The sequence below is a fragment of the Trichosurus vulpecula genome, chromosome 6 (assembly GCF_011100635.1).
Source record: "Trichosurus vulpecula isolate mTriVul1 chromosome 6, mTriVul1.pri, whole genome shotgun sequence".
NCBI classification, from domain to species: domain Eukaryota; kingdom Metazoa; phylum Chordata; class Mammalia; order Diprotodontia; family Phalangeridae; genus Trichosurus; species Trichosurus vulpecula.
The window spans coordinates 267,994,100-268,004,750 of record NC_050578.1 but is presented as its reverse complement, the minus strand read 5'-3'; the positions used below and the strand labels follow the sequence as shown (position 1 = coordinate 268,004,750).

The following is a 10,651-nucleotide window of genomic DNA, read 5'->3' as shown; positions in this document are numbered from 1 at the left end:
CAGGGGATGCCTGGGTCCTGGCCTCTGTAAGGGGGACCTGCCTCCCTCTTGGCAGAGGCCCTTTTATTTTTTATTCTGATTAGCCATTTTAAACCAACAAGGAATAAAAAGAAATCCTGATCTAATCTGCTCCCCTGGAATTGTGTTCTTTTCTTGCCTCAGGGCAGGTTACAATTACACACTTTACCTTGTGGGAGACTGATGGCTAGGGCCACGAGGCTCAGGAGGCCTGGGCTTCAGGCAAACCTTCATCGAAAGTGATTTACACTGGACTTCAGTCCACCTTGTATACAAGTCTTTCAGTGCATTAGGTGGATGGTCAAGTGTGCCTTCCTAACTGGGCTGACTACTCTGAGCTGGATAATTCAGCTTGACGAGTGAGTCAGGGCAAGCCCTAAACCATGGTCTGAGTCGGAAAAGATCAGGGTCCAAGTTTTAGGGTGGGGGTTTTGGGTTTTTGTTTGCCTTTGGAAAGGCAGCGGCTGCTGTGGTTATTGCCAGCTGGAGGCAACAGCACCTAAGCAGGGCCATCACCACCCTTATCTGGGCCATGTCAAGTAGGGCCAAGTGCCACCTGCTGGCACTGGGGGAGAACTACAGCTGCCCTCTGTGGCTTGCTGAGATGACTGCAACCAAGTACCTACTTTCTTAGCCTGACTGCTGCACTACGGTAAAAACTGAGGTAGCTAACCCTCTGCCAGGTTTAATTTGAGAAATGGAAAGATTTAAGGAGGGAAGGTGAGCACCTCCTACCTTTGCTGGAGGTTTGCCTCAAAAGCTCAGGTCCTGGTTAACACCTGATACTAGTTGTACTGTTTTTGACTTGAACCCAAGTCTGGAATTGCTAGAAGCAATGCCAGCTAGCTCAGATTGAACTAGAACTGGTGCCAGGCAACCCTGACCCCCCCCCCCCCCAAGTAACGAGTCCTCCAAGATTCCTCGCTCTGTAATCACAGCTCAGCTCTGAAAACTGGGACGCTGAATGCTCTGAACCTTGGGGTGCTAATGAAATGCACTCCTATTACTTGGGGGCCTAGGCTCATCATTTAATTAGGAGGAAGAATACCCTTTCTTCACGTCCTTAGCAAGATGCTGTCTATTACTGCCAGGCCAGACCCTTGCCCTCAGTTTTCCATTAGACAGTAGCAATGTCAGTACTGGTCACCCCTCCCCGTGTCCCATTTGGCGCATTCCAACACTACCTTTTCCTCTGGTCCCCGTTCTCAATGGAGCCCACTCTGGCTACTCCTAGAGATACAGTAAGGACCAACTCTAGAATAATAGCAGCATCCTCAACCCTGTCCCTCAAGGAAAGGATCTTTCTGATTGCCAACACCCAAGTGTTACAACTCAGCCAGTTTGGTGCAATATGAATTTTAAAAAAGAAACCAAGCCCTAATAAACCAATCCAACTCTCAAAGCAGACAAACTGTACAAAAAAAACATGGAGAGAAGGCTCCTTGGGAAGGGAAGGCGGCTCCATCGGAGAGCCGATCGGGCTGTGCCTTCCACAGGCACTGCCCTACCCACCCCTAATGAATCCACCTCATTCGCCCCCAGCCAGAGCTGTCCTGGCCTGCATTCTCCCCCAGTCACGGGGGAATGCTCCAAGGGCAGTATGTCCTCTAGCCTCCAAGGCTGCTTCTGTTGGCAAGTTCAGTGTAGGAGAAAAGAGCTCCCCTGGCCTGTCTGTCGTCCACTGGTCTTGTTAACGGAGGCTACTGCTGCTGCTGGCTTGCGAGCTGCCCATACCGGGGTGCTCTGGACTGTGTCGGTTCTGGAGAAAAAACAGAAGCAAATGTAGGGAAGCCATCTGGATTCTGGGGAGCTCACCACAGGTGGTGAACTACACAACCTGTCTTGTCCCACCTTAATGGACAAGTAGGCAAAAGGCTAGAGGCAGCGTGGGTAGAGTGGAGTAAGGCCTGGCCTGGGATTCAGGAAAGCTGGGTCTGTGTCTCACTCAGCTTGGCCACTCACTAACTTGTGTGATCCTGTGGCCTCACTTCCCTCACAGGCACACGTGATGGGCCTACTATGTTGGAGGCACTCTGCTAGATGCTGGAAATATAAACACAGAAAGAAAATAGTCCCTGCCCTCAAGGAGCTTCCATTCTACTGGGAATGGTAATGAAGAGGAAGAGAGCACTAAGAGCTGTGATGAGAAAGAGCTTCCTGTAGGAGGTGGCACCTAAGTTGAGCCTTGACAGAGGAGGGAAGGAGCAGATTCTAGGCATGGCCAGACTGTGCAAAGGCACCAGAGCCAGGAAATGAAATGCTCAGTTTAGGGAACAGCAAGCAGGCCAATTAGGCTAAAAAGTACACGGTCTGAAGGAGAGTAACAGGAAATGGGTCTGCAACGGTGGGCCGACACCAGACTGTCGAGGCCCGTCAGTGCCAAGCTGAGAAATCCTTCTGATCAAGGAGTGCCATGTGTGACACGGACCTACCTGTGCATTAAAACTACTGTGGCAGTTGAGTAAGGTGGTGAAGAGTGGAGAGAAGCCAGAAGCCAGGAAACCAGTCGTTCAGACAAGAGGCAACAGGGGCCTGGTGGCCAAGGGGCCTGGACTTGGGTCATGACCATATGAGTAGAGAGAAGGGATGGATGGGAGAGGTGTGGAGGCAGAACTAGTGGATGTGAGGGACCGAGAAGGTAGAGCCAAGAAGACGACAGACCGGGTGGCTACAAGGAAGGTAGTGCCAGCCACAGCAAACAGGGTAGTGTGCACGAGACAGGAAGATAGTGAGTTCCTTTTTAGAGACGCTGAGTTTGAGATGCTGACGGGACATCCTGGTAAAGATGTTGGGTGGGCGGTTGCTGAGGCAGGCCTGGAGCTCAGGAGACAGATTATAGCTGGATATATAGATTTGGGAGCTGTCTCCCTCGGGATGCTCAGTGAACCTGTGGCAGCTGAGGACATCACTGAGAAAGGGTGGAAAGAGAGAAGGGGTGTTCTTTGAGGTGGAGAGTGGGGTGTGTATGGTCCAGCAAAAGAGGCTGAGAAGGACTAGCTAAGCAGGTAGGAGAAGAACCAGGAGAGAGCAGTGGCAGAAAAGCCCCTGGGGGGGAGAGAATATCAAGGGAGAGTGAACATTGAGCAGGAGGACTGGGTGGAGGCCATCAGAACTGGCATTTCAGAGCCATGTGGTAACCTAGAAGAGAGCAGCTTTAACTGAGTGGTGGGGTCAGAAGGCAGACTGCAAAGGATTGGGAAGTGAGTGGGAGGAGCGGAGGTGGAGGCAGCAAGTGAAGATGGCCTTCTCTAGGCATCTAAGATACAGGCTGAGCCAACCGAGTGAAGGTTTTCTGAGGCTGAGGGAGACCTGGGCCTATTTGTGGGCAATGAAAGAGCAGCCAATAGGAAGGAGAGATGAAGAGGAGGGAGAGAGAGGAGGGAGCTGAAGGAATGAAGCTCCCAGGAGAGATCCGTGATGGGGGAGGGGCGGCCTTGGCAAAGAGAAGGACAAGGAGGCACAGTGCAGCAGGGTTCTGAGGTAGCAAAGACGGAACTCAGGACAGACTGCCTTTGCTTTCTCAGTAAAGGAGGATGCAAAGTCCTCTGTGGAGAGTGAGCGGGGAAGGAGGTGGAGGAGCCTTGAGAGCCGAGGTCTGCAACAGCCGCTGTAGGGAGCTTTCTCAACTGTAAAATGGGCATAATCAATAATACTTGTAATACTCGGGTCCCAGGGTTGCTGTGAGGAAGGTGCTTGGTAACCCTTAAAGCCCTACACAATGTGAGTGGCCTACGATCCCATGGGGTTCCGTCCGCAGGTCCACCACCTGAGGGAAAGGACTTGGATTCATTCGCCTTAAGATAAAAACAAGATACACAGGACCTCACTGGGTTACAGGAAGAGACCACTATCCTACCTTCTTCTTCTTCTTTTCTTTCTTCTTCCTTTTCCGCTCAGGATCTTCTTCCTTTTTCTTTTTCTTTTTCTTGTGATCCGAATCGGATGGAGTTTCTATAGGAGACAGTATCACCTGTAGAGTTCCTACTGCTTATGAACTCAAAAGCCAACATGAAAACTGAGTCAAAGGACAACTGTTATTTTCCAAGTGGCTTGAAAGGGGGCCTCAGGCTCTACCAGGGACTCAGTGCCAAGTCCTCCCCAGGGTACTGGTTCTTCCTGGACTCAGCAGGAGCTTTGTGTTAAGAGAATGGCCAGCGTGGTACAGTGAAAAAAGCCCTAGAACTGGAATCAGGAAACCTGGGTTCAAATCCCAGCTCAGAGACGTCCTAGCTGTGTGGCCTTGGGCAAGTCACTCCCCTTCTCTGGGCCTGTTTCCTCAGCTACACAATAGGGATCACAATCCACGCACCAGCTACCTTACAGGGATTCAGTGAGGACGATGCTCGAGGAATGTGAGTGCCTACTGTTTTCAGACTGCTTGAGGGCAGCCAGAAGCAGATGCAGAAGATGAGAAAGCTTTCTGGCCTTCTGGAGCAGCCTCTTACCTGGGGGGACAGGGTCCTGGGTACGACTCTGTTTATGCTTGTGCTTATTCTTCTTCTTGGGGGGCTGGATGTGCATCAGTCGACACTGCTCCGGCAGCTGGAAGAAGGGCCCAGAGGTGCCATGAGTAGAGGTGGAGGTCATGCCCTCCACGTCCAGCCCCCCTCCCCTCGGCCCCGGCGGCAGGACTCACCGGGCCGGCGTGCAGGCGGAAGCCCGCCAGCATGGTGCCCGTGATAGGGTTGAAAGAGCCCCCAAGGATGGGGGGCTTCTCGATGAGAGAACGGAGGCCGCTGTTGTCGTGGGAGCCAGGCAGGTCGATCATCCCTGGCAAGTCGGGCAGGAAGTTACTCAGCTTCTCCTTCACCTTCTTCCCACAGAATTTATTGTAGGCATGTTCCAAGTTGTAGTGTGTGATCAGATTGGTGCTACCTGTCAGTTCTGTGCTGCCTGCAGAGAAAGGGGAAGGAAACAGGATTCAGGGCCTGCTGCCTCCAGGCACCTCAACTGTGTGCTTCCTTAAGAGAAACAGAAGACGCTGAAGTCGCCCAGAGCATTAGAACGAGTGCTGGCAGTATCCCTAACTAGTGGTTATGGGAACTAACCTCAAGTCCCTTGCCCCCTTTGTCTCCGTTCCTTCAATAAATAAAGGTTAGAGGAGGCCAGGTTCCCCACCCCTGGACTAGGCAAACTCTACTGAACTAACTCTTAAATGATACAATTCCTAAACATGGCAGGCATTTTAAAAAACCATACAACACCTTTATATTCATGGAACTTCACACTAGTTCCATGTTATGGCCTGATTCCAACGGGGACAGGAAGAAAGGAGGCGACAGGCAGAGGAGGGCAGATGGAAAGACACAAGAGAAGAAGCAGGTAAGAGAGAAGATACATAGGAAAGCACAAGCCAGATGAACAGATGCAGAATGGGAAAAAGACAGGAAGGCCGTGAGTCTCCTGAAGTCTGGGGTTTGCACACAGTTGTCCTTGGGCTGTGGCCTTCAATGTCAGCAACATGGAAATCTCCGGCCCCTAGTAACCATTCTGTACAGCAACTCATTCTCTCTAACTGAGGAACCTTTAGAATAAGGCTCTATTCTGAATGTACTAAGACAAATAAGGTTTTCTGAGCATTCACTGTCCTTAGCAATGAGATATGAACCTTAGGGTTCTCTACTCTTAGTTTACTTCCTGAGGAACTTTCAGCTTGCTATTCATTGACCAAGAAACAAGAAACACCTTCACCTAGTTAATTCTCAATTAATTGGGGTGGGAATGCCTTCTTTATGTTTTGCTGTCTGCCTTTTATCACTCAGGACTGTAAAAAGATCACTGCATTATGATTTTCTAGTTTTGCTGTTACTAATGCAATATCTGACTTTAAGTAAGCCACAGCACCTGGAAAGGGGGGGGGATGGGGAGTTATGCAAGTTATGAAGGGCTTTAAAATCCAAACAGAGGTTTTGATATTTGATCCCTGAGGTAACAGAGAGCTACTGGAGATTACTGAGTGGGGGTGACAGTAAGACCTGTGACAGCTGAGTGGAATATGGTCTGTACTGGGCAGACCTGTGGCAGGCAGACCCACTAGCAGCTACTGCAGCAGGCCAGGGTGGGATGCTAAGGGCCTACATCAGAATGGGGGCAGGAGAGGTGTTGGGAAGGTAATTCAGACAGGCCTGGCAGCTGACCAGATAGAGGGAGTGAGAGAGAGTGAGGAGTCTAGGATGACACCTTGGATTGGCTTTGCTGTCTCTGACTGAGCTCTGCCTCCAAAGGGGGGAACTTGTTAGAAGTCTGATAAAATCAAACCGTGAAAAGTCTGAATTATTAGATATACAAGAATGGCACAGCTGAGTGAGGGGTACATCCACCATACAGGCCTTTCATTAGAGATTTTTAGAGTAGTTTCAGGTATCACTTATTCCCAATCCCTCTAAGGATTTTTTTCCTTCCTTTTAAGGCCAAACTATGGCTGGTCCACACCTGTTGTCTCCATTTCTTAAAATTCAGAGGGTAGCCCTCTGCCGGCAATACTCTATAATGACAAAGCTCATCATGACCTCTTAATCACCTAACATTGGAACATGTTGCCCACCTGCACCTCACTGCATATACTGAATAACCTCTTCTTAGGGATACTTGGGGGTACCTAGTGGCAAAATTGATAGAGTGCTAGGCTTGGAATCAGGAAGACTCCTCTTCCTGAGTTCAAATCAGGTCTCAGACATTGACACACCAGCTATGTGACCCTGGGCATGTCACTTAACGTTGTCTGCCTCAGTTGCTCACCTGTAAAATCAGCTGGAGAAGGAAATGACAAACCACAAAGAGTAGGAATGACTGAAAAATGATTCAACAGCAACAACAGGGTCCTTGAAGAAGGCTCACTGTTCAGGCACGGTTTAGTCAACATGGCCTCTGAGGCCCTTCTCTGAGAGAGTATGAAATCCACCTTTCTTCCTCCTTGACTTTTTGAAGGTTTTGGTATTGGTGAGCTTCAAGATCCTTCTCTTTTGGCTTCTGGAACACTACATAATCCTAGTCCCCTTCCTATTTCTCTAGTCAATCTTATTCATGGTCCTCTATTCACCTACTAAATGTGATTCATGGGGTTCACAGGGTTCAGTCCTTAGCCCTCTAGTCTTTACTTCTTTCCTTCTAAACTCTTGCCTCCAATATCGCCTCTGAGGGAGATGGGCACACCTCTATCTCCGACCCTTACTTCTTTCTCAAACTCCAATTCTATACCTCCGGCTTCCTGTGAGACAATTCTACTTGGCTCCTCCAGTCAAATCAAGCTCAACATTTCTTTTTTTTTAATCCTAGTTTTTTAAAATAAAAATAAGTTTTGATTGATCACAGCTGGTGGTACAATGGATGGAGTGCTAGCCCTGGAGTCAATCATTCAGAGCCAACTTCAGATGCTTCCTAGCAATGTGGCCCTTGAAGTCACTTAACCTGTTTGCTTCAGTTTCCTCAACTGTAATATGAGGATAACAACAGCATCTACCTCAAGGTTATTGTAAAGATCAAATGAGATAACAATTATTTAAAAAGCACTTAGAGGAGCACCTGCCACATAGCAGGCACCACAGAAATGCTTATTCCATTTCCTCCATTTTTCAATGTCACCATCATTTCCCCCAGCATTCTTCTGCCCCCCAGATAACAAAGAGCATTTTTTTTAAAGGAAAAGCAAAAGAATTTAAGAATAAGAGGAAAAAAATCAGCACAATTGATCAATAAATTGAAAAGGTCTGAAAACATGTACAATGTACATCTGCGGACCTCTATGAAGGGAGAGGCTGGGAGTGTTTTCTCTCTTCTTTCATGTCGTGCTTGTTCTTTATAAGTCTGCACCACTCGCTTTTGATTTTTTTGGTGATAGTTCTGTTTACATTGTTGTAGTGACTGTGTGTATATAGTGTTCCCTTGGTTCTGCTTACTTCGGTCTGCACTAGTTCAGGTAGATCTTTCCATGCTTCTCTGTTTTTATCTTATTCATAATTTTGTAGCACAGTAATATCCTAGTAATTGTGGTACATTCATGTGCCACAATTTATTCAAGCATTCCACCAATCAGTAGGTACCTACTTTGTTTCCAATTCTTTGCTATCACAAAAATTGTTACTATAAATATTTTGGGGTATATCAATAGCCTTAGGTCTAGTAACAGAATCTCTGGGTCCTAGAGTATGGACGTTTCAGTCACTTTATCTGCATAGCTTGGCTGTACGAATTTGCAGCTTCACCTCCAATACACCAGTGATAGCTACACTATCAGTGATAACTGCTCTAACGCCGACTTCCCGCCTTTTGTCATCTCTGCCACTTTGCAGGGTAGGAAGCTCCTCAGGGCTGTTCTCATGTGCATTTCTCTTATTATTTATTGATTTGGAGCATTGTTTCATATGGTTGTTAATAGTTTGCAATTCTTTTGAAAACTCTTCACATTTTTTTACCACTTATTGACTGGGCAATGGCCTTTGGCATTATATTTATCTGCTAACTGTTTCTATGTCTTGGCAAGCTGAACATTTTTAAAACAGAACCCCTCACTCTCCCCTGAAATACTATTCTACACTAGCATCTTCTTACTTATCAATTTCTGTCAATGGTCACAGAAGAATAGTTTTAGAGCTAGCAGGGACCTTGGAGATCATCCGGCCCAAGGCCCTCGTTTTACAGAGAACTGAGAGGTTAATGATCCAAACAGGTTAAACGACTTGTCCATGGTCCCAAAGGTAATCAGCGGCAAAGCCAGGATTTAAAATGATTCTTTTAAAATTCTGATTTCTACTATACAAGTACTACCCTTCAATGTTAACCAGGTTTGAAACCTTAATCATCTTTGACTCTTCCTTTTTTCTTACTCCTATATCCAAACAGTCATAAAGTTCTGTTGATACTTTGCTTATAACTCTCTTGTGTCTAACCTTCCTTTACATTCCTACACTGATGATAAGGGACTTTTTAAAACGGGACCTTCTGCTTCCAGTTTTCCTCCCTCCTCTGGCCTGCCCAGAGCAATCCACTCTCCTTTTTCTTCAAGGTTATAAATAACTTCAACGTTGAGCCCAGCAGAAAGTTAAACCATCTGGTTAGCAACGTCACCTCCTCCCCCAGCCCCTGCACACATTTTGCAATGGTTCCAGAGGCTCCCCACATATGTTGGAGTACTCCTCTTTAACCAGTCATTGTCTACCCTCGCCAAGTTGGGGTGGGTCGGCAGGCTTGCTGTGGTCGCCTGCACTGTGATGAATGCTCCTCTATATGGGAACATCATCCCTTACAACATTCTTGATAAACACCACGATCTCTCTACACACCGCGGGAACGGTTACTGATCGGTCCGTAGGCTGGATCCAGGGACCCTGCTCCCGCCTAGCTATTCGTCGGCTAAGCAGAGGAAGCAAGTCCGCACCGAGAGACTTAAAAGCAAGTAGGGGGATCCGCGTAAATTAGAGGACCTGCCCATATCTGGGAATGGACACAAAGTTAGGAGGTGTGCGGGGTTAGCTTGAGATGCTAGGGCATCGACTCTCTTCACAACCTGCACTGTTTGAGCAGCTCCCTTTCGAGGAAGAGCCAACCGTGGCTCCATAGAGTGTGTCACGGGCTGCTTTACAGAGCACCTGACAAAGATGGTCTTATTTTATTCTCAAGGTCAGACGCTACTGTTATATCCAGTTTACAAATGAGCAAACTGAGGCAGACATAGGTGGAGTGATGTGCAAGAGCTGAAGTCTGGTCTTCCTGAGTCCAGGTCCAGCGCTCTATCCACCGAGCCACCGACAGACGATTTATATGACACTTTAAAGAGCTAACAAGCAGTTATTAAACGGCTACTATGCCGGGGTAGCACCGCTAGCAAAAATGTCAGAAGTTTAGAACCCAGATCCTCCAGCCTCCATTAGTCGGAAAAGTTCAAGCCCGTTCATTGGCTGGCCCGCTCATTCGGTCCCGCCCCCTTGGCTCTCGGACTTACAGAGATACAGACGAGTCCCCGCCCTCTTTGCCCTATTATTTGTCGCTTCCGCTCATTGGCCCACAGCCCCAACCTTCACGCCCTCCCTAGGAGCTGATTGGCTGCTTTCCAAGAGCATTCGTACTCACCTGGGAGCTCCCGCATCAGGTAAAAGGGCCCGCACCCAGCTGCGGCCTTGTCAGCACCAGGGGGAGCTGGGGCCGCGGCGGGCGGCGGAACCGTTCCGGGGCCCCCACCCGGAGGAGGAGGCGGCGGAGGGGGCGGCTTCCCCGGCCCAAAGCCCAGCGCGGCTGGTGGCGGCGGCGGCGGCTCAGTCTGGGCACCGAAAAGCGCTGTGAAGTTCTCCATTGCGTCGACCTCTCTGCCGCCGCCGCCGCTACTGCTGCCGCTGCTGCCTCCGCCCACTCGGAGTCTGGCACCGCCGCGGCGTCTCATTGGACAACCCTCTCGCGCAGCACCGCCCTCTTCTTCCTAGAACCTCTATTTATTGGATGCATCTGCCTCCACTGGCCGAAGAACTTCCGTCGCGCTAAGATGACATACGAGGAAGTGTAGCTCCGTGACTAGAGACCGCCTATCTCCCCGCCCACCCCGTTCACAGCATCCAATCAGAGAGGGACGCGGTGAGAAACCAGCCTTTCAGAAAGGCCATGCTTTCAGTCCTGTCCAATCACAATTCAGCTCCTGGCGGAGGTT

The 10,651-nt window shown here is 49.0% G+C and overlaps 1 protein-coding gene across 1 annotated transcript; it reads right to left on the bottom strand.

The window, feature by feature from the left end:
• Positions 1 to 933: 933 nt before the first annotated feature.
• On the bottom strand, positions 934 to 10,364 carry MED19 (mediator complex subunit 19). Its single transcript, XM_036763983.1, has 5 exons — positions 10,084 to 10,364; positions 4,655 to 4,911; positions 4,464 to 4,560; positions 3,875 to 3,969; positions 934 to 1,777 (listed from the first exon to the last, which is right to left on the bottom strand). The coding sequence occupies exons 1-5, from the start codon at positions 10,301 to 10,303 to the stop codon at positions 1,709 to 1,711; spliced, it is 738 nt and encodes a 245-aa protein (XP_036619878.1). The 5' UTR covers positions 10,304 to 10,364; the 3' UTR covers positions 934 to 1,708.
• Between the last annotated feature and the right edge of the window lie 287 nt (positions 10,365 to 10,651).